A 23,946-nucleotide genomic window follows, 5' to 3' on the forward strand; every position below is an offset into this window, starting at 1 on the left:
CAGTTATTACTGACTGTTAAATTGACTAAAATGAGTTGGTTCCCCTCCTTTTACACTTCTCAGCAGGTAATAAAGATACATCAACCTAGGGTTCCTTGTTAAATGTTGGTAGTGGAACCCGGCCTTATCAAACTAATGCAAAGGTTTCGGCACAGAGGTGTGGACAAACCCCTGCAGTAGAAGGCTTAATGAGCGAAAAAATGCAAACTGCCTCTATTCACATAGTTCAGATCATTAAAGCAATAATAGCAATAGCTGTGGTGGCAATGATGGTGGTTGTGAGTGTTGATGGTGGTACTAAAGGGGGTGGAAGCACTGCTTGTAATGTAATCATGGAAATGGCAGTCATAGTATTGGTAATGCTGGCAGGTAAAGGCTGTAAAAATGGTGGTAGCTTTGATAATCGTGGTACAAGGGTTGGAGGGCATAAGATGCAGAGTAAGAACAAACTGGAAGGGGAGACAGCACCAGGTGTCAACGTGCAGGCCACAATGCCTGTGCGCTGTAGTTAGTACTGAAGTGGCTGGCAGGAGCACATAGGAACAGCATCACAGAAGCTAGAGTGTGCTTAAAATTAGCAGCAACCCAGGAGCAAAAGAGCCAACGAAGGCGAGGGGAGCTGTATATAGAAGCACACACCAAAGAGCTGCTGGTTACGGTGTAAGTCTATGCAGCAGCATGGCAGCTAAGATCCATGTTTACAAGGAGGACAGGATTGTACATGAGCTGGCATCTTGTAATACTGGATAGCCATTTTGTGGTAAGGCTTGTCGGAACTTGAAAAGCAAAACATTATTTGGGCAGTCATATCAAAGTGATGCTCACACAAAAGTTCTGACATCATAAAAAACAAAAAGAAAAAAAAACTGCACTAATAGAAAGGATTGTCTTTTTGTATACAATCCATGTATGGGATACAGAATTTAATGTGGGATGACTGATTTTGTATATGTTAAATAGTTCCAAACAGCCAACACCATGAGGTGAGAAACTAACTTCTCTGGGTGGAGCTAAAGCTAGGTCTAGGTTTATTTTAAAGCATCATTAACATTGTTTTGCAGATCGCTGCGCTGTAAAGCCAGATGTAAAAATGTTTTTTGTTCAAACCTGTTCATTCGAGTCTTTCAAGCATCTGTCGTGAATGCCAGCAGTGATTATCAAGGAGGACGGTTTCACTATCCTGAAAAACAAAATAAATACATGCATACTGACTGAGACCACTTTATTGGTTTCATTCTACATTTAGAGAGTAGTTAAGTACTAGGCGAAAGCCAAATAGGGGTACCCCTGGTGCCATTTTTCTACCGTGGGTTTGTGGAGTGGTGGGGGGTATAGAGGGGAGCAACAGGAACCGAAAGTACAAGTGGCTCCATGAGAACCCATTAATTCCTATAGGTTATTGCTTGCCCGTTTCCTAGCATACAGCAGCAAGCTTTTTAAGAAGGGTGAGAGAAAGGTGGAACCCAGTGATGGTGAATCAATGTTCAATAAAGTAGGAGTCGACATTTAGAATAGGCGATAAGGCAGATAGAGGGTTATTTTCCTTGAGGCACGCAACTTATGATCAACTTGCATACAAGAGCCAACAATATAATTTTCTCATGAGGTTCGGAAGTGAAATCTTGTGCCACTAGAGGATTCCGGGTGGTCCAGGTCCAGGTCTGATGCATCCAAGTCATTATTCTAATTCCTAAATCTGTTATGAAAAGGGATACTACTCCAACCTTGAGGCCGGGATTTATCGAAAACAATGCTTTGGACCGAGGTTTTAACCATTACATAGTGTTAACTGGCACAGACAAGCTTCGAAAAGAAACACAAGTTGAAGATGTTTTTAACCACTCTGAAAACTGAAATGTATTTCAACAAACACACTTTACAACATTATGGTCTGTTCATAAGGTTAGTGGTGCAAAAGTAAGACTCTCCCCCCCCCCCCAATATTTTCTACACAAAAACGTTCAATTTCTCCAGCCAGTACTTTTTTTTAAAAACTGAAAAAGACAATCAACCGGGCTTGAGGATGACCAATAGTTACTAATCTCAGAGGGACTTGACTTTTCAAAAATGGTGTTCATGGGTGTTGGAAAATGTCTCTAAAGGGTTACCGCAAACCTTTTGCCCTTCTCCTCCTCTTTTTCTGACCTCGTTTTTGTCTGCTTCAGAACTCTATCACTTGTTAGCAGTGGTAAAGTGCATAAGCTTTCTCTTATAAAAATGGTAACATTGGCTCACACCTAGTTGGCATATTTAATTTACTTAGAAGTCTCTATTAAAGTGCACTACATGTGCCCAGGAAACTGTAAATGAAATGCTACTAGTGGGCCTGCAACATGGATTGTGGGACCCAAAAAAGTAGCCCCATAACCATGTCTCAGGCTTGCCACTGCAAAGCCCATGTGTGCGTGCAGTTTAACACTGCCATATCAAACTGGCAAGTTTAAACCTCTTGCCAGGCCAAAACCTTATTTAACACATATTAGTCCCCCCTAAGGTAGGCCATGGACAGCCCCAAGGGCAGGGTGCAGTAAATCTAAAAAGGTGGACATGGACTTAAGTTTTACGTGTCCAAGTAGTGAAACACTCTGAAATTAGTTTTTCACTACAGAAAGGCCTATCTCTCCCATAAGAACATTGGTATTACCTTATTACATTTTGTATATATGATTTCTAATTGACAAAAAATAGATTTCAGGTTTGGGTTCTCTGGACTCCACTTAAAATCACAACTTATGGTAAAGTCGGATTTTAATTTGCAAGTCAAATGCATTTTTAGAAAGCGTACATGTCCCCCACTCCCTTATAGTGAGTGAGCAGGGCAGGGATTTGTGCACTTCAAAAGCCTTTCTTTGAAAACTCCCCCACTTCTAAGACACATCTGGGTAGAAGTACTGGACCTCTGACACCATCAACTTAGTACACTTCTGGACCTGTGACTACTCTGCCAGGAAGAACTGCTGTGCTGCTGAAAGGACTGTAACTCTGCTGGACTGCTGCTTTGTTTTTTTTCTTGCCTGCCCTGCTGTTCCCATGCTCAGGTAAGAAGCACTGAATCTGTCTCACTTGAACCCAGAGGGACTCCAAGAGCTTGCTAGCTTGCCTCCGGTTGCCAAAGTCTCAAGGACACAAAAGACTTAGAACCATCCTGTTCAAATACTTGGGCTCATGCGCTTGTGAATCGGTCCTGCCAAGTGGTGTCATCCAAGTCCTGGACCCCAGGAAGTAGACCTAGGGATTTGCTCCAGTGGAAATGACCCATACTCTGCTGTGAAAGCAGAATCAACGCATTGCCACTGTAGTAGGAAACAGCCCGATGTATCACACTCCGAATTGCCACATCATATCAGGAATCACCACTTCTGAACCAATGCATCACCACCACCGTGTGAAGATCGACACATCACTGCTCCAGTGTGGCTTAACTAGGCGCATTGCCTTTGGAACCACCGCACTTGAAACTGAAGCTTTGCTCAATGGAACTGACACAGCCGTATTTGCATGGAGTACTCGGGTGCAACACCACAAATGCGGATTATCGCCTCATCTGAACTGTTTGCTATTGATGAATGGATTTTTCTAAGGACCGCCTCTAGTGAGGCGAGCTCATTTCTATGTTGTGTGGGTTCGATTTTGCTAGTGAGGAAATTCACTCAGCCCAGTCAATACATTTCTTTTTCCTGTCACTCATAATAAAATGAATGTGCAGTGCATTACATCAGCAGCAAGATAGTGAGTGAATTGAGTTCGGCATGGGCATTTTCCTCTGAATCAAGGTTCTTTTGTTTTACTTCAGAGCTATTAAACAATGTACAAAAAAACTTACTAAAAAATAAGTTTATCTGAGGTTCAGCATGGCAAGGTTTGTGCAGATTCATGGAGGTGGTGAGGTAACAAAATGTGGCTTTTAATACCAAGTTGTGTTTCCCATTTTAACTGCCATATGAATCGTTGCTCGATGCAACTGGAAAAGAGACACTTAACAGAATAAGAGCAAACTTGTCAAGAAGCTAGAACTTTACTCTGACTGCCTTTGCTTGGATTGGTGTAAATACATTCAGTAGTTTGAGAAATTTGTGTTAAAGTAAATTTGAGGGTGACAAGTTAAAACTATCTGTATTGTTAGTCCATGTACTGTCCTCAATCTTGGGTTCAATTAGCTGTACCAAATGTAAAAAATAAAAGCCCCCAACCCTCCGAATTGAACAAGGAAGATTGTTGCTCCCATTTTCTTTTTCTAGATCTGCAGACGAACATTTGGATTCCCAAACCTAAAAGGTTCAATCGGTTCGCTTCAAGAGAAAGTTACAGGACACAGGGTTCAAACCTAGTGTCTTAAAAACAAAAAAACTCAATAAAAACATGTATGACATGTATGATAGGGCAAGGTGTGCATAACCTAACCCCATACTTGGATACAGGGCCATTCAAATCCCCCTTCCCAAAATACAATAATAGAGACAGTGTTTGTTTGTGTTGTTGGGGCGAGTTTGCGAACCAGATAAGCAAAGCTCCCCATCCAATGTACAGAAGTTTGCAAACCCAGGACAGAGTCTGCAAAAGTTGAAACTCATGGACCCATAACAGGGTTCCTTCTGTAATCATTAGACTCTAGACAGTCGGAGGACTATATTCGCCACTCTGCTGTGTCAACCAAGTCAGTAATCAATAAACACACTTGGACACCATATAAAATATCAAAAGTGAAGTTCAGTTCGGTTTTGATAAACTGAAACTTTCAAAACACTCTGGGTCTTACTGGAGACATTAGACCCGAAAAGTCTAGCAGTAAAGGCTGAACTAGAAGTGAAGCTCTGGGACTTGTAGCAGAGTCCACCGACATTTGGACAAGAGCATGCCCAGCTTTTTTGATCATAGGAACTTCATACCATTGCTGGTGCATGGAGGAGCCCCTTTTCGGTAATCAGCATGATTGACAGTTGATGCGTTTGGGCAATAAACACATTACAGGCTCAAGTGACACGCAATACTATATTCAATGCTCAACAGGGGCACATGCATCATTTTGTGAAGTGCAGGTCACCTGTGCAGTTTACAGATTCCGTGAATATTGAAGAATGGCTGGCATAGCTAACAAGGAGCTTCATAGAACATCTAAAGCTCAGGAAAGGAAGTCATCTGCACTAGACAGTTGAAGGAATGAGAACAAACTTAAAAGGACTCCAATGTGCAGGAGCTTTTCCACACAACCATCCGGAGAGAAAAAAGACCAGGAGGATCAGGTGCAAACTGTATGACAAATAACACTGAGCAGGTCGACGAAAGGTTTGCATTCCTTTGCAGGGGCCCAGAGCCGCTGGACATACCAGCAACTAGACCTCAGACTGGACAAGGCCATGCGTACCCGGCTCCTGCACCTCAAAGCACTCTCCTCACTACTCTTTTCCTCACCCTCTTTCCTTTCTCTGTGACCTTTGTGCCTCTTTTCTCTGCTGTGCCTTTCATTTACCACACTTCATTCCCTCTGTGCCTCTGTTTTATCTACTGTTGCCAGTTGTGCCCTTTTTTGCCTGCTTTTGTCAATTTTTCATGCACCTTTGTGCCTCTGTTTTTGCCTGTTCTCTTGACACTGTTTCTGCCCTGTAGCAGTCTTCCTTTGTGCCCCTTCCTGCGCCTCCTTACTGCCCCCTCTGGTCGGCCTCTTTTCTCCCACTGCTCCCTACCTGCTGCTCGTGCCTCCCACTTCATTCCTACTCTTCTGCCTGCCACGGTGCTCTGCAGCTCCCCACCACCTCCCGCTAAACCCCTCCCAGGTACGACTCAATTAATAGCAGCCCGGCCCCCTGAACTTACCTGCGACCAGTCCTCTGACTGGTCAAGGCCCTTGCAGACCGGGCTCCAGTGCTTGGAGGCATCCACCTAGTTTCTTTCTCTATCCCTTAGCCTCTTGATTTTTCTCTCTCTCTGACCTTTGTCACTCTTTCCTCTGCTGTGCCACTTCTGTTCTACACACCTCCTTCACTCTGTGCCTCTGTTTTGTCTGCTTTTGCCCCCTGTAACACCGTCTCTGCCCTGTAGTGTTCTCCCACTGTCCTTCTACCCATGCACCCTTCCTGTCCTTCTCCCCCCCCCCCACACCTAACTCTGCTCCTTGCACTGCTGGCTACATTCATGCTCTCCTCCTTAGTCCCACTCACTGCCCCCTGCACTCCTCACCCTTCACAGACCTACTTAATGGTGACCACTGTGCAAATGCATTTCTGGGCACTGAAGACCTGCTAGTAGCCAGGCTGTCCGCACCAGCACCACACCCACTGCTGGAAACCCTGGTGCTCCCCCAACTCACTACTACCCTGCTGTACTCCTACACACCCTCAACCCAAGCCATCACTCAATGCTCTGCTGCCTTGCCACACCGCACAATACAGAGGGAGCTTCACTTGCACCACCCCACCCACAGATCCAATACCTACTAAGAACACATCAGCAACACCCAACACCTCAACCAATTAAACTGTTGTAAATAAGGCAGCGCGAGACAAAGGCTTAAGGAGATAAAGGCACAAGATAAATACAACATAAACACCTCCCAACAAACTCTCACCCACTCCCGCACGCCAATATCAATATGCTCTTTAACACCTACTTGCTCAGCAAACCCACCACTGAGATCTGGGACATGCTGGAAGATGCGACCCTGACATACTGTTTCTGTCAAACATGGCAAACCAAAGCATCAGCACCAGAGATCACCACCACCATCTTTGCTGGACATAACATCGCCACACAAGACCACCAACACAGACCCGGAGGGGGTGAAGTAGCCATCATCTTCAAGGACACCTTTAGCGGCACTTCCTCTGCCGAATGAAGCTGATTCAATGGAACGCTTCTCTTTTATACTGCAAATCACAGCCAATTTAACCCTGGTCTACGGATCCCCAGGACAGCGTACAAACTTCACCAACATCACTGGCTTGGTCCTCTCTTTAGTCATCAGCTCTAGGACATACATCCTCCTAGGGACCTACATTTTCATCTAGAAGATTGGACCGCCCCCAACTTATCTGCACTCCTAGACAGTCTCAGAAAACTCGGAGTAACCAAATGGATCTCCTATCCCACCCACAAGTTTTTGTTCACATCCCTCCACAAAATCACTGTCAAGACACCAGTCACCTGGACCTACCACGCCATAGTCCGTTTCACAATCTGCATCCTTCACCACAAAAGAAATTCAATGATGAGCCCAGTGAACAAACACTGGAGCAAATTAGCCGAGGAGGATTAGTCTTCCGTCCCACAGAGGAACCAATTAGAGCACATGGGTCACATAACATGCAACATCCCCTACTTCAACAAATGGATCATCATCTGAGACGAAACCCTGATACCGCAGACAAAGCCATATAACAAGAACACAGGCCAGCTGTGAAGATCTCAGAATAAGCAAAAGGCAGTGCACACATTTAGAATGGAGGAGGAGAACAAACCTGGGGAAAGTGGAAAAAGACGCATTCAAATCCATTTTGAGACAGTACCACCAACAAATCCGGGAAACCAAGAGGAAGTCTCTAGCCGAAGGCAGGCAACAGCTCTAGCAGCAGTAAATAAATCACGCTATTACCAAGAATTTCACTGCACCCACAGCAGCCAGTAGCAACACCAACCCAACTCAAATCAAAGTCAAAATAATGAAAAAATTAATTTAAAGATTGCAGAAAAAAGGAAAGGTATCTAAAAAGAAGAACCAAATAGAGTTAATGTGAGATTAGGAGGAAGAATACATTAGAGAAAAAGAAGCACATGAATGAATGAGCAACAAAAAAGTTATTAAGAAAATAAAGTACAAAGCAACAAAGGAGAAAATAAAGAATGAAACCGATGAGAAAAAGAACGAAAAAAGTTGAGCAAGAAAAATATCAGAAAGAAAGAACAAGTGAAAAAGGAAGAGATAAGAGAATGTAGTAAAAGTATAGTAAGAAAACGAGAGATTGACGGGAAGAAAAAGAATGGCAAAGGAGAGAAAGCAAGAACGAGTGGAGAAAAGTGAATGAAGCTGGAGGGTCACAATATTTCAAAGCGCTGCCTTAGTAAAATGGCAGCTGCATAGTCTCACAGACCACTAGGGTACAAGAAGGGTAGTTTTTCTGGCAGCAGAGCAGTGCTTCCATATCTCCCACAGGTCCAAGAGTGTTCTGATGAGGTTCTGAAGGTGCATTCTTATATCTGTTGCCAGGTTTCGTGTGTGGGAATTCCCTGACCCAACCCAAAAACTGGTTCTGGTCTGTTCTTTCCCTGCTCCTGGCTCCAAACGGTCTAGGGTGACAGTGGCAAGTGCAGGCCTGGTGTCGAGATCCTTTGAGTTTTCTGCAAGCATGGTCCTTTAAAATTCTCAGAGCAGGACACAGGTCCTCCCCAGCATTCCTGAAAGAAAGACTCTATGCCCTCACCCAGAGGAATCCATTGCTTCACTGTTTGGAAGAAATGCATAGCTCTCAACATTACGGAATTCAGTTATGTGACTTGGGAAACCTGCAGAAATGCACAGATTGTTTTGGTAAAAAGATGACAACTTTCTAAAATTGGCTTTTTCAAAATTGTACTTCTACTTCACCACTAAAGAGGATTTTAAATTATAATTAATTTGACTGAGCATTTCTCTATCTGCGCCCATTCAGAAGTTAGCACTTCGGTACTAAGAAAACCCAGTGTTAGTCTATGGGAGAGATAGGCCTCAGAGTGAAAAATCAAGTTTAGCATGTTTTCACTGCCAGGACATGTAAAACTTCTACCAATATGTCCTACTGTTTATATACCATGCACAGTGCCGTCTGGGTGGTTAGAGCCTTCCATAGGAGATTTATTTATTAAAAGAGAAAGTTTAGGCCTGGCAAAATGTAAATTTTGCCTGGTCAAAATGGCACTTTAAAACTGCACTACTAGCTGCAGTGGCTGCCCGGAGATATTTTCCATGGCTACCTTAGTGGGTGGCATAATGGGTGCTGCTGCTCACTAGCAGTAATTCAATTTACAGACTCTGCATGCTTGGAGTATCATTTACAATGGACTTGGAAGCAAATTAAATATGCCATTTTGGTGTAGGCCACTTTTACCATGTTTTAGGGAGTCCTTATGCCAACAAAAATTAATTTAATAAAGTAAGGGGGGTTGAAGACAAACACATTAGAAGGGGCGGAATACAACAGCAAGCATGTCATCCTGTTCATCTTAATATTGTCTGGCTATATATCTCCTATAATCGATGACCTTGAGTCTTTCTATTGGTGCAGCACAACCAGCCAGCTTCTGCATCATCCGTTCCCCAAGTCCAGTTTGACACTGCTTGTTGCTCCAGCCTCTTCATGTCATTTTCAACTTTGTCAGGCTCTCTATTTAAGACCACTCTCACTGCATATGGCATTAAAACATTCTTTTAGTGTACACTTTGAAAGCTTTCCACTTGTTCAGGGAATTCCCCTCAAAACAGTTATTCTTAGTAAAGTAAATCCGAATGTGTTCTACAACTTCATTTCTACTTGTTCCATGATGGACTTACATATTAGGCTGCTGTGTAAGCATAAGACACAAAATGTACTTTTCTGCTAATCTATTTAGCAATGTAATTGAACATAGAGGCGCTTCTCAAGTTTCAAGGCGCTTCTCTGTTCTTTGACTCAACCTACTTTTAAAGGAAATGTTCTCAAGGACAATTTCTAGGCAGAAGGCACCATACATGGTTCAGGATCTTGAGCATGGTTTTCCATCCAAAATGTGTTAAAGACAGTGGTCATGATATCTCAAACCCCAGCCTGGATAAGTATGACAGTCCGGCAAACTACAGGCCTATCAGCCTTATCGATATTGCTCAGAAAATATTTTGCCGGCACTTGTTAGAGAGCATTCAGGATTGGGTGAGAGAAGGGAATTTATTATCACCTCTGCAGGCAGGATTTAGAGGCAAAACCAGCACTAAGGACCAGTTAATTAATTTCCAATCTATCCTTAGGAAATATGCTACAATAAAGAAAGTTCTATTATATGTAGTGTTTGTGGACCCTAGTACTGCATTCGACTTAGTTCCCAGAGGATATTTGTGGGCAGCACTTAGTAAAATGGGGATCTCGGAAAAACTCCTCCAAATCATCATTAGATTGCATACGAATAACTATGCTCGAATTAGATGGACGAGTGAGGGGGGGGTTACCGATCGGATCAAGGTAAACAGAGGAGTGTGGCATGGGTGTGTCCTTGTTCCTACTCTCTTTACCCTTTACGTTAATGATCTGATTGAACCACTCTTGAATTGTAGGGGTGATCCACAGAGGCTTGCTGGGCAAGCAGTGCCTGCACTTTTATTTGCAGATGATACCCTGCTCATCTCCCAAACCCCGCCCACAAAATGTAGATCAGCTCAGTAAGGGATGCAAGGAATCTGGATTAGAAATAAATTCTCTAAAAACAAAATGTATGGTTTTTAATCGTCCCAAGTAGTCTAATCGTGGTATTAAGCTGGGTTAAACAGTATTAGAAGAGGTAAATCAATTTGATTACCTAGGGGAACGACTGACTAGCACACAATCATGGTCCACACAAATAATTAAAAGTCAGCTTTCGCTACAACATGTAGGGACAACATTAGTTAAAAAAAATCAAGGAAGTCCACCTATAGACCACTGACACCAGTAATCAGTCTATCAGGCACAGGGTCTATGAGCCTCACTTTTTTGGGGGCTTTACTGATGTAACTCATTGAAAAAAACGAAAATATATTTATGAAATCAGTCTTGGAGCTTCCTCGAAACACTCCACTAATACCAATGCGATTGGACATGGGAAAGGGTGTGGCGCCGCGGCCAGGGCGACCGACGCTGGAATCTGGGGCTCACAGTTCGATTCCCGGCACCAGCGGCAGGTCAGCCCAGCACCATGTGACTCTGGGCAATAGCTTGCTTAATCTTCCCGACGGCCCTCAGCGCCGGGATGCTTTCAGGTAACTGTTCGCATTTACAATTACTGGATTTACATTTATTTACATGAGCAGGAAGAGTGTTGATCATGTAATTGCCCTTAGGCCTCTTATATTTTGGATTTGCTTTTAGTCGAATGACTCACCACTCCCTATGAAGAAATCACTTTTAGATGTACTATCATTATATACCAGTGGTCGTGTGCAGTGGCTTAACCACGTAAAGGGATGGTTGGTCAAATTGGGCCTGAGTGACTTGTGGCTAAACCCTGCTAGAATCCAGAAAAAATCTTTAAATCTCCTAAGAAAAAACTATTGGAGTTATATGGATGACAATTGGTTATGTAATAGAACAGTAGTGACATTGGCAAACAGATTTTTTTTCAAGTTTTAAGGACAATATGCAACAGGAAAACTTTTTAAATTTTTTTAAAATCGCATTGAACCACCACTTGCGAGACCCTTTTACCTCAAATTTAGGTATAGCATCCTGTCAATCAATAGTCTCTGTAGTAAATGGAATGGTTCTAATGTTTCGCACAATTGTCCTGCATGTGAGGGTGTACCTGAGACAGAAGCATACTTCTTATTCTGTTGCCCTAGGTATAAGCACATTAGGAAAACATGGCTGGTTCCAATATGTCGGATCCTGGCCGCCAATCGATTAATGGAGATCACCAGGATTTAAAAATTGATTGAAAATAATTTTTAATCTTTGGATTGTCTAGGTATTTGCATGGAGATGAAGAAATAGGACATTGCTAAACCTGAACCGATCTAAAAACATGAAAAGCACTTTATCCATTTACTACTAGTAAAATATATATTAATCTATTGATTAGAAATACCAATGAGTTTTAAAGTCATAAGTTAAAAATCACAAGATCAAAATATATTGTATATGAATTGGATACAGCAAATCAGGAGTACAACTTTATTGCAAGAGATCATTTTACTCATTTGTATGTTTTAAATAGTATCTTTTCTTCTAAAACATTTATTTTAACTATACTGGAATTGACAAGAAGTTTTTGATTCTTTGTGAATTTGTATATTTTGCCTCTTTATCATAGCTTGTTTGAACTCTATTGACACACACTCAACACTTTACTAAACTCCCAATTGGTGGTTAAGAAGTACAACCAGCTAGTGACGTTTGGAAGTATTTTTGTAATTATAACAATTTGGAGACGATAATATAGACTGATTATGCAATGTGTAAATACATGTATTTTATAACATTATTTTATCGTGAGGATGCGGAGTTGGGAGAATTCTTTTATAACTTTTTTTAAACTATTTATATATTATGAGCTTTTATGTGCTTCTCTATGAAATAATGAATAAACATACTACTAATACTAGGTATGGCAGTCCCTGGATTTCACCAATGCCTCACTTTCGCCAAAGAAGGGACATGAGGTCTCAAGGACAGTGAGCCCTTTTTTGGATGCTTTTAAGTGAAGAAAGCCAAAATACCTCTATAACTATGTGTGTTTTACTTGTTTGTACAATGCACGTTCAGACTTCATTTTCATAGAGCTCATCCCAATCCTCCAATTTCCTTTTGTCTCCAGTTGTTCCACATTTATTTAGAATGCATTCTTATTTCTATCTTGTTTGCGTAGTTTCCATTTTATTCTTCATGCATTTATTCATCTATTCATGTAGCCATTCAGCCACTCACTCTTCCATCCAGGCACTCCATTATCTGCACACTGCCGTTGCACCTTTCACCTATTCATGCACCACCTCATTAAACCATCATTCATTCATTCATGACAGACCCAATGGACGGACGCCCTCAACACCACTCAGCCTGACCCAGCAGCCAACCTGCAACAGCCCATCCAGAATTTCACCATCTGAATCGCAAACTGCACAGACTAAGTCACCTCCAATAAATCAGTCAAGACTTCCAGATCCACCAAACAAACCATCTTGCACACACCACAACTCATGTTGGTGACTCTGCTAAATCGTTAGGTATAACCTTGGACATATATCTAAATATGCAAGATCATATCAGAGCAACTATTAGGGGAGCCAATCTTCAGCTCAACAGCTTTGGGAAAATCCAGCCTTTCCTACCAACTGAGGACATCCAGCCAGCTGTACAATCCCTAGATATCTCACTCTTGGAATATGGTTTGGTGACCCTTGCTGGGCTTTCTAAAACTAGTTTGGCTCTGCTTAGAGCCACCTTGAACGCTTCGGCCAGACTCATCACTGGCTCCAGAAAACATGCCCATATCATGCCAGACCTAATTCAACTAAACTGGCTGACCATTGAAGCTAGGATCCAGTTCAAGATAGCTTGCCTGATGCACAAAGCTATTCATCACAACACCCCCATTTACCTAGCAAAAAAACTTGAGCTATTGGGCTCGAGTTGGAACTTAAGAAGCTCCAACACAAATGAGAAAATAACTTACAATTGTGCTTTCTCTAGTCTTGCTCTAAGAATATGGAATGCACCCCCCCGGGAGATCAGAACCAACACATCTACTGCCTCTTTAAAAAAACATGTCAAATTGCTACTCCTGAATATTCTTCAACAGCATTAACCCTTTATCTACTTCTTTCTCCGGTCTGGATACTCTTTTAAACGTGCTGCTTCAATTGGGTTTATCCTTCTTCTCACTTGTCCTTTTGAATTACTTTGATCTGCTGAAACCTTACAGGTCCCACTAGATTGGCAGACTCCCAATGCCTCCCTTAGACCTTGTGTGTTCCCCTTTGACCTTTTGGTAGTTATATTTTTTGATCTTTTTTGTTGTTGTACTTATACTTAAGCAGCTTTGTACAGTGCTCTGATACCCGTATGGGTCATGTTCATGCTTTATAAAACTTTACAAATAAATAATATGAAATGCAGTTGCAAACAACTGGAAAGAAGATAGCGCACTAGCAGAGACTCGTTAGGCCAAGCCATATTCAAGTCAGCCCTCAACAAATACCACCAACACCCCAAACACTTGGAAAAAAACGTCCCTGGCAAACCTGCATCAAAGCAAGCACCAACCACACGAAGGACCACTTCAGCATCATATGAGGGATTTTCTGCCTGATGGCTACAGAGAACACAAATTCCCCTTCACAGGAACTCTGCAACACTTGCAAACCACAAGATGTCCACCACCATCTACAGGAACTTCAAACCCCATCCTGCAGACCTGAACAGCCTCCACACTCAATCGGATGCCACCCCTAAGCAACCATTCACCGAATGGGAACAGATCACCACAGAATATCACTGCCATCATGAACTCCATCCACTCTGGAGGACCCACGGAGCCCTGCCCCCCCCCACCTCTAACTTCAGAAGCAAGGAAATCAGTTGCCAACTTACCACTGTCTTCAACACCTCCATCACCACAGCCACCTTCCATGATGTACGGAAACACACAGAAGTGAGACTCCTCCTCAAGAAACCCTCCGCTGACCCCCAGTGTACTCAAGTACTGCCCCATCTCACTGCTCCCTTTCCCAGCTAAATTCCTTGAAAAGGCAATCAACATCAGCACCCCTAACACCTGCCCCATCCCTCTCAATCTGGCTTCCGCACCAACCACAGCACATAAACCACTCTGATCGCCGCCACCAACATCTACATCCTCCTCAACAGGGGAGAAATGGCAGCTCGATCCTCAAATTCACCACAGAGTTCAACACACTCACCATATTGGGATTCAGGGAACGCCCTGAGGGGGATCAAATCCTTCCTCAAATGACTAATTCCAAGAATCCACCTACCTTCCTGTGTCTTGGAACCAGAAAGCACCATCTACGGCATCCCTCAGGTACATCCCTCAGTCTCACCCTCTTCAACACATACATGACACCTCTAGCTGACATAGCCAGAACCCATGACCTCAACATCATATTCTACGCCGACGGCACCCATCTAATCCTCTTTCTTTGGAAACAACGCCCACTGGTGGAACGCCACCTGGAGGCACGCCAAACTTGTAACCTCTCCCACATCAACAGACCACGCCTGCAACCTTGGCATCACACTGGACAGCGAACTCACCATGAAACTACATATCAATGCAGTCTCCTCTTCCTCCAAATGATCTTCACATGACTCCCCATCGACAAGAGGAAGACCATCACTCAAGCCCTACACACCAGCCAGCTAGACTATGGCAACACACTGTACGCAGGAACCAACACCCAACTCCAGAGGATACAGAACTCAGCGGCCAGACATCCTCAACCAGCCCAAACGGACCCACATCACCCCCTACCTCAGTAACTTCCACTGGCTCCACATTCAGGAAAAATGCCAATTCAAGATGTTGACACATCCACAAACCCCTCCATGAGCAAGGACCAGTGTACCTCAACCACTGCCTGAATTTCCATCAACATTCCAAAAACCTGCGCTCCACCTCCCTCGCACAGCCACTGCACATCCGCCAAAGCTACAGGGGAGGACGTTTTTCCTCTAACCATGCTAAGTTCTGGAACGGACCTCCAGACATCACCCTCTATGGTGGAATTCAGGAAAAGAGTCAAGACCTCTCTTTTCAACTGATCCTAGCAATTTTGGGCCTGGATACCCTTGCAGGTGATTAGCTGCGCTCTACAAATACATATTGACTGAATCTTTCATTCATGCACTCGCTCAGTAATCCACCCATCCACTGACTCACTCTTCAGCCTATACACTTACTCATTGACTGTCCCAAACCCATAAATGACCACTTCTCTGTCTCTGCGCCCCTGCCTGCAGAAGACACACACACACACTGCTGTAAGACTCTTAATTCATCATTGCCATACATCCACACTTTCACCCATCTAAATATCCATGCATGTATGCACTACCCCACTGTGCCCCTTCTCCCACTTAAACTTGCCCCAACACATCCATGCATTTACTTACCCATCCATCCATCCATTCACTCACCTCCATCAATAGTCACAATCATTCTTTCTTTCATCCATCTATCTGTTCATACACACATTCAATCATTCTCACATGCATCAACACAAGCATTCACACTTACAATCAATAAATGGTGACTCACTAACTTGTAGGCCAGACCTAGTGGCTTTACGGTTTTATATTCCTGCCAAACTTAGACAAGTCTATGTTTTTTTAAATTGAAATAGAAGGTGTATCGTTTCAGCAATTGCGCTTTATTACCGGCTTAATCTCGTATAGATTCAGGAAGCAGTTCAATACCATGTTTACTTCAAATTTCCTGCTGATTGCTCTTCTAAAGATACTGTATTCACAAAAATTACTATCACATTACAGAATTGATTTACAAATCTTACATAGCACACCAAATGTTAGAGTGGCATTAAAGTTTCTATTCAAGTGGACTTCATCTCACATACTTTCTACAAAACTTTGCCTTATATGTCTAGATACAAAGGCAATAAAGGCATTGAAGCAATGCTCTATCATTAACGCTTTGATTCAATACCTTTGCATTTAATTACTATGATGTTAACTTACTCATTTACACAGTGGCCTGCCGTCAATATCCATCTTGGACCAACGATTGTACCACCACACAGGTGTGGAGCTGCCACACGAATGGTCACTTGCCAGGGCCAACTATTGGGCCTGGCTTCTTCTCCACCTACAATGCGAGTTGATTGCCACCGAGAGGCGAATGGTGAAAATCCACATACATCTAAACAACAACAAAAAGTCCAGTTACTAGTAATAAGCATCTTAATTGTTTTCATATCAATAAGATCAAATACCCTCAAGCTTGCTTTGTGATTTTTCCCCTTCCACTGTTCCACACGCATTATCCCATTTACCTTCTTCAATTTGGATGTCTAAAACGTTCAACCAAAGGCATACGATTTGTAATCCGAATGCCCCTCACAATATAACAACGTGATCAATGGTCAGTAACACAATATATCTAATATGGTCTTAGCTTTGGATCTGAGTTACAGGACAATTTTCTTGATTTCCATGGACAATAAATTTTAAATCACTGGACAAAAAAAAAAGATAAGAGGAATAGTGCGATGATGTTGCAATTAGACTTACCACTTTACTAGGAATCATCTGCACTTTAAACCAATGTGATGTTTTTCATCTATTAACATCCTCTGGACAGACACAGACAGCCCAGGAGTTCAGTATGTATCATCCGGTCTGTTACAAAAAGTTTCAGCTGCCTGCTGACCAGACCCTTACTTCAAATAGAGGGTACATTTGCATTGGATGGCTTTGCTGTCTAGCTCAGCTATCTCCTCTTGATTACATGTCTTTCTTACAGATTCAGCTGTTTGTCCTGCCCAGGAACATCGGCCTCAGTGTTCTGATTGGCTGACCCGTTGTCGACGTTACTTGCACCCAGGAACTACTATTTCCTTATAGGTAAATACTCCTGTGAGAGGTTGGCCTGGTATATGATGTCCACTAATGTAAGTGCGCACCTTGCACCAGACCAGATAACCCCTGTGGTGACTTAGGATGTCTCAGACACCCTCAGAAAGCTATCCAAGTGGTAGCTGTGGAGAGCAGCCTTCAGGCTTAGTCTTGAAGGAGTGTAAAGCAGCTTGTTTTACCAGAATGCAATCTTTTAGTATATATTAAATGAAAGGGAACCACACAAAGTATTTATACAAATATGTAATTATTATACCACGCTCTCTAGTATGTTACAGTATCTTCAACATGGAGATAGACACAAAGCACACAATACTTTAGCAAAGAATCACAGTAAATAATAGCACTAATACACAGCGAGCCCCAGGGGGGGACCAAACTATATACTTAGAAAGTGGTGTAAGAACCACGACTCAAGTCAGGACAATGTTGAGAGGACGTAGAATTGCTGGGGGCCCACAGAACCACCCAAGGTAGGTAGATAGAGACCCCACGGCGAGCATGTGCAGTGTGTGCTCCGTACAAGTCTCTATAGAAGTTGCGGTTGGAATTTTAAAGTTTAAGGACTATACCTTCCCAGTGGACGCTGAAGAAACACCGTGGAAGACAGTAGGCAGAAGGCTGGCATAAAGCCCCTTTCCCAACCCTTAATTGGTCCCAGTGACCCCATCCCCAGTGGCCAAATATCTATCTATCAATGAATAAATCAATCAGGGGGTTTATATCGTGCGCTACTCACCCGTGAGGGTCTCAAGGTATGGGGGAGGGGGAGACTGCTCCGGATCAGTGGAAGAGCCAGGTCTTGAGGTCTTTCCTGAATGTGTGCAGGGTCAGGGAGCGTCTGATGTTCACGGGGAGCTCGTTCAAGGTCTTGGCTGCGATGTATGAGAAAGCTCTTCCTCCGGTTTTATTTCTGTGGATACGGGGGACCCCAGCCAGGGCGAGGTAGGCGGAGCGGAGGTTTCTCTTGGGTGCGGTGTAGGAGACTCTTGTTGAGGTATTTGGGTCCGATGTTGAGGGTTTTGTAGGCGTGGGTGAGGAGTTTGAAAGTGACTCTTCTAGACGAGGAGACAGTGGAGGCCAGATAGGTGTTGGGTCATGTGCGCGTGCCGTGGAGTTTCGAGGACGAGTCTGGCTGCGGCGTTCTGGATGGTTTGGAGTCTGTGTAGGAGAGTTTTGTTGATTCCGGTTTATAGGGCGTTGTAGTAGTCCAGTCTGCTGGTTATGGGTGCGTGGGTGACAGTCCTTCTGCAGTCAGAGGGGATCCATTTGAAGGCCTTACGGAGGATGCGAAGGCAGTTGAAACTGGTGGAGGTGAAGGTGTTGATCTGGCGGTTCATGGAGAGGGAGGAGTTGAGGATGATGCAGAAGTTCCAGGCGTGGTCGGTGGACTCCCGAGGTCGGACGGCCCCCAGGTGTTGACCCAGGCCGTGAAGCAGGGTCCGAGTATGAGGACCTCAGTCCAGGCTGCCACATTCTTCATTCCTTGTTGGAAGCAGAGTCTGGTGTCTTCGGGATTCTTAGTGAGGGAAAGAATGAGCGGAGTGTTGTCGGCGTAGGATACCATGCGGAGTCCATGTTGTCTGTCGATGGCGGCGAGTGGGGCCATATAGATGTTGAAGAGCGTAGGGCTGAGAGATGATCTGCGGGGGACTCCGCAGTTAATTCGGAGTAGAAGAGAGGGAGTCTGATCCTCTGCGTTCGATCGGACAGGAAGGATTGGATCCAGTCTAGGGTAACTCCTTGTATCCCTGCGTTGTTACGTCTGGCTGTGAGTGCGGGATGTGAAACGGTGTCAAAAGCCATGGAGAGGTCTAGCAGGATGAGGGCCGCCATGTGTCCCTGGTCCAGTAGCATCCGTATGTCATCACTGGCAGCTAGGAGAGTGGTCTCTGTGCTGTGGTTGCTGAGGAATCCAGATTGGAAGGCATCTAGGATGGAGTTATCTTCGACGAAGGCGGTCAGGTGGGTGCTTACGACTCTCGGTGACTTTGGCCGCGAAGGGGAGGAGAGAGATGGGGAGGTCGTTTTTGAGGTCCGTGAAGTCCGCCGTAGGTTTCGTGAGGAGGGGTTTTACCTCTGCCTGTTTCCAGTCGTCTGGGCAGATGCCGGATGTGTGGGCGGCGTTGATGGTGCGACCAAGTTCAGGGGCGGTGGTGGCTCTAGAATATGGGCAGGGGTCCGTAGGTGCTCCAGAGTAAGTTTTCTTCATGGTCGTGGTGATGAGTTTGATGGAAGTGGGATCCCAAGACCTGATGGTCAGCTTGTTGGCAGTGATAGGTAGGGTGGGGTGTCTGGGGCTGGTTCGCTGAAGTTGTTGTAGAAGTCTTTGATCTGATGATGGAAGTAGGAGCTGAGCTTGTCGCAGAGTTCCTGGGAAGGTGTGGTGTACGTGGCTTCGCAGGCGGGTCTTGCGAACTGCTGTATGACGTTGAATAGTTCTCTGGTGTCAGTTGCGTTGATCTGGACTTTGTCTTTAATGAAGGTCTGTTTGGTGTCTCTTATGCCCTGGTGGTATTCTTTCAGGGTGTTCTTGTGGCTGGTCCGCGCTTCCATGGTTTTCTGTTTTCACCAGGTTTTTCTAGACGTCTGCAGGCGCGTCTGGCATCTTGGAGTTCTGTGGTGAACCAGGCAGCCTTCAGAGGGCGTTGTGTGTCGGGGAGGTGAAGCAGTGCAAGGCTATCCACACAGAGGGAGATCCAGCTGTGAAATTCCCTGGCTGCGATGTTGCTGTCGGTCGTGGTGACGAGGGTGTTTTGGCGGAGGGTGGTGTTGAGGAGTTCCTCTGTGACCTTGCTCCAGTTCTGTCATGGCAGGCATGGGGCGGGCTTGTGTGCGGTGGTGGTGTTGAAGGTGAAATGGATGCAGTGGGGGTCTGTCCAGGGGGGCTGGGTGGTGCGACTGAAGCGATGTTAGTTCCTCCAGCGAAGATGGGGTCGAGGGTGTGACCTGCTCTGTGGGTGGGTGTGTTGACGAGCATCTTCAGTTCTAGGTTGGCGAGGACCGTGATGGAGTCTGGGTCATTTCTGTTGTCGAGGTGGAAGTTCATGTCCCCGAGTAGGATGTAGACAGTGGAGGTCATGGCGTGGGGTGCGTCGAGCTCGGCGATGGTCGTTGCGGGGTACTTACGTTCTGTAGATGAGGGTGCCACGTAGCGTGGTCCTGGGGCTCGTCTGGACCTGGAAGTGGAGGTGTTCAGCATTGGACTGGTGGTCACTCGAGCTGGAGGTGGAGAGTCAGATGGCAGTCTTGTGCACGATGGCGGGTCCCCGTCCTGGGCGGTGCAGGAGGTCCTTTCTCTGGAACTTGTAGCCATCGGGGATGGTGGTGGCAATATTGGGGCTGGAGGTGGAGTTCGTCCAGATCTCTGTGAAGGTGATGTCGGGTGAGAGGGTGTCGATCAGTTCCCAGATTTCAACGGCATGTCGGTGCAGGGAGCGCACGATGAGAATGCAAATCAGGCCCTCTGTGGTGCGTGCATCGGGCGGGCAGTCGGCAGTCGTGGGAGCTGTCGATGGTGAAGGAACTGCGGCAGGGCTTGTAAGAGACCTGCCCATGGGTGGTGGTAGGCGAGGATACTACGCAGTCTATGTGTCTTCTGGGGTTGAGTGGGTGGAGGGTGGTCGAGTCGTAGCATAGGGTTCTAGGAGAACCAGGGTTCCTGGCGCTGGTCGTGGACGGGTGCAGACGGGCTTGCCTTAGGCACGTCTTCGGCGCGTCAGCGGCGTGGCCTCTGCGTGTGTGCAGTTGCCATATGTAGGAGAGGGGGTCAGGAGCAGCGGAAGGGAGGCAGGAGAGGGGCTGGATCAGGGGGTGGGGCCTCAGGGGCAGCAGCGGCGGGAAAGGTGAGCAGGTAACGCGGGGGAAAAACCCTAGTTAACACTAATGTAGAGCTCAAACAATAATTAAAAATAAACTAAACCAGAATAAAACAAATGGGGCCAAAGCCACAGCATACAATAAGAAAAGGGGTTCAGGCCATGCAGTCTCCCTCCGGAGCCTTCTTGGACCTAGGGATCCCACCTCAGTCTAAAATTCAAGGGGACAGGGGTGCTCAGCTCCCACCTCCAAGCTCTAATAGGCCTCAAGGACTTATCCCCAGTGACCAAATACATTTTAAAAAAAGTGTTGCGCATGGGCACCCTCCTCACCAAGCCTTATTCGGCCCTGGTGACCCCATCCTAGAGTGCAGAGTAATTAATAAAGGGAGGGTGTGAGGACACCCCCTTCCTGCCCTAATTAGGGCTGGAGACCCCAAATTTAAAGAAAACCAGAGGGGTCTTGTGTGGGCAGAGAAAAAGAATACAATTCTGCTCCCAGCCGGCGCAAACATTTTTAAGGCTCTCACCAGCTTGGAGTAGAGTTTGTGTTTGCTCGCGTTAGGAAGGAGATTGAAAAAAAAATCTCCTGCCAGAAGGAAGCAAACCAGTTTCCCTGGCCGCACAGGTGCAGGCAGGGAAACCACTGTGTCCTTGGGGTGGGCTCCCTGGGACACGGTATGTGAGTCGGCTCCGGGGGTTGGGGCCCCACAGGCCATTATAGGCTGAGGTAAGAGGGTCACACAACCCCACTCCCCTTAAAAAAAAAAAGGCCAGAATTTGCCGGGGAGGGGGGGGGGGGGGGGGGGTTGAGGGTGTGTGTACCTCACTCCCACATTTATTAGGGGGATTGAGTCCCAGGGCCACAATTTTTTTTCTCGCCGCAATTCTGCGGGATCATGGAAAAAATTTGCATTTATTTACAGAATTCACTCGGGGCTCCCTCTGCCCCCCCACCCCCCATTTGGGCCTAGGGGGCCAGGGAACCCTTATATTGCCCGCTCCTATGATTTTTTTTTAAAGGTTCAGGACAAGAGACTAAGTCCCAGAGTCCTGTAATGACAGTCAGCAACATTTTTCTTATGTTGCTGGCAGCCAATTAGCCAGAGTATGACTCCCGGGGACCAAATGACTCAAGGGAAAAAAGCTCCCTGGGCTAATCAGAACGCTCTATTTTTTAAATTTGGGTTCAAGAGACTCACCAGAGTCCCTTGAACCCAACGGTCCAGGGATGCAAAGATTTTTTAACCTCAATTCCTCAAAACCACTAAACAGATTCACACCAAAGCACAATCTGTGCACCAAGATCTAGCTTCCAATCAAATTTGGTGTAATTCCTTAAGTAGTTTTTGATGCCTAAAGGTGGCTATGGAAAAGGCAGGAGGATTTTGCCTTTTAGGACCCCCGCCCCTTTTTTCTCAGCCCTCAATTGACAAATCACTCTGAAACTTTCCATGTCCCAACAAGGCAAAAACTGGTACTTTTTGGGGAAGATGTATCAAATAGTGCTAAAGTTGGTAGCAACACAAAAACCCCCTTCCTATGGAAACGCTAACCTAGAATATAAATATAAACCTTTTTTTTAATTTTTAATTATTTCAAGATGGCCATCTGCAAACGTGCATGCATTTGGCACATAGGAGTTTTTGGATATGTGTCCTTCCTCGACGGCAATATTTTAATGCATTTCTAATATTCTATTGAATCCCATTCCAACATGGTCATCGCAGGTGCAAACACATTTGCAGTGGCTTACCAACCCAAAGGATATGTTTCACTGCTATGATTTAATGGCTTTGGTAAAGCTTGTTTTTGTTGTGTGTCTTACAGTGTCAAGATTTTATAAGCATTAAATCTCAGAATTTCCTATTGCCATCCGACAGTAATGTACTACATTCAAGGTACAAGTCAGTCTTCCAAGGTCAATATAAGGAAATTAAGTAAACTGGATAAGAACACTTTGACAGTGCTACAAAATGTCAATGCAAGTAAAGCAGGTCATCATTTTACATCATTTTATACCACAAATTCATATTTATGCATGGCAATTTAAGGAGATGTGATGCAAGATAAAATATCAAGGTATTGGGCCAGCATGAGAAACTAGCAGCCTACAGGCATTGGATGTCGGTATCAAACATTAACCGTCACAGAACATTTTATATTGGTGGATGCTAGGTTGGCCAAGGTAAAAGTGCAGAAGTCTCGTCGTGTAAGAGAGGGCCGCTCTCTGGGTAGTAGATAGTTTAAGTTAAACGAGAGGTCCCATCCACTCTCAAGAAGGCATCTACAAGCGACCCCTCAGGTCCGGTCAGAATTCGGTGGTTAGGCAAAAGAATGATCTACTTTGTCTTCATTCCCATCTGTGTGTAGGTTAATTTCAGTAATCCCTCTCCACCTCGGCATTAAAAACACTGCAAATAAATGCTATTTATAAAGAATGAAAGTATTTCCTAGGTAGTAGCTACCCAGATAATTTTCGTTTCTCAGTGTCAGACGAGGGACCAAACAAACAAAAAAAAGGACCACCAAACACCAAACCAAACACAAACCAAAAAAAAATAAAAATAAGGTGGAGAAGCGTGGCTCAGTGGTTAGAGGCGGCAGACCCGGAAGCTGAGATCGACCGAGGACCAGGGTTCGATTCCCCGCCTTGGCGGGTCTCGGGCTCAAAAATTCCACGGACTCGACAATTCTCGCTCTGGTGCCTACTCAACTCACGGGGTCACACTCTGCAACTCTGGGCAATAGCTTCCTTAATTTCCACTACGGCCCCTCGCGGCGGGATGCCTGGCTTTCACCTTTTGGACACCCTGCCGGGGTTTCTC

General features: G+C 45.0%; 1 protein-coding gene across 1 annotated transcript in view; it reads right to left on the reverse strand.

The window, feature by feature from the left end:
* The window catches only part of OVCH1 (ovochymase 1), a 1,371,455-nt gene that overhangs the window by 662,025 nt on the left and 685,484 nt on the right, over nucleotides 1-23,946 (reverse strand). The window contains exons 16-17 of the mRNA XM_078673763.1: nucleotides 16,404-16,584; nucleotides 1,108-1,180 (exon numbers count right to left, since the gene is read on the reverse strand). Coding sequence (XP_078529889.1) covers nucleotides 1,108-1,180; nucleotides 16,404-16,584 — 254 coding nt within the window. The remainder of the gene's footprint in view (nucleotides 1-1,107; nucleotides 1,181-16,403; nucleotides 16,585-23,946) is intronic.

The sequence above is a fragment of the Lissotriton helveticus genome, chromosome 1_1 (assembly GCF_964261635.1).
Source record: "Lissotriton helveticus chromosome 1_1, aLisHel1.1, whole genome shotgun sequence".
NCBI lineage: Eukaryota > Metazoa > Chordata > Amphibia > Caudata > Salamandridae > Lissotriton > Lissotriton helveticus.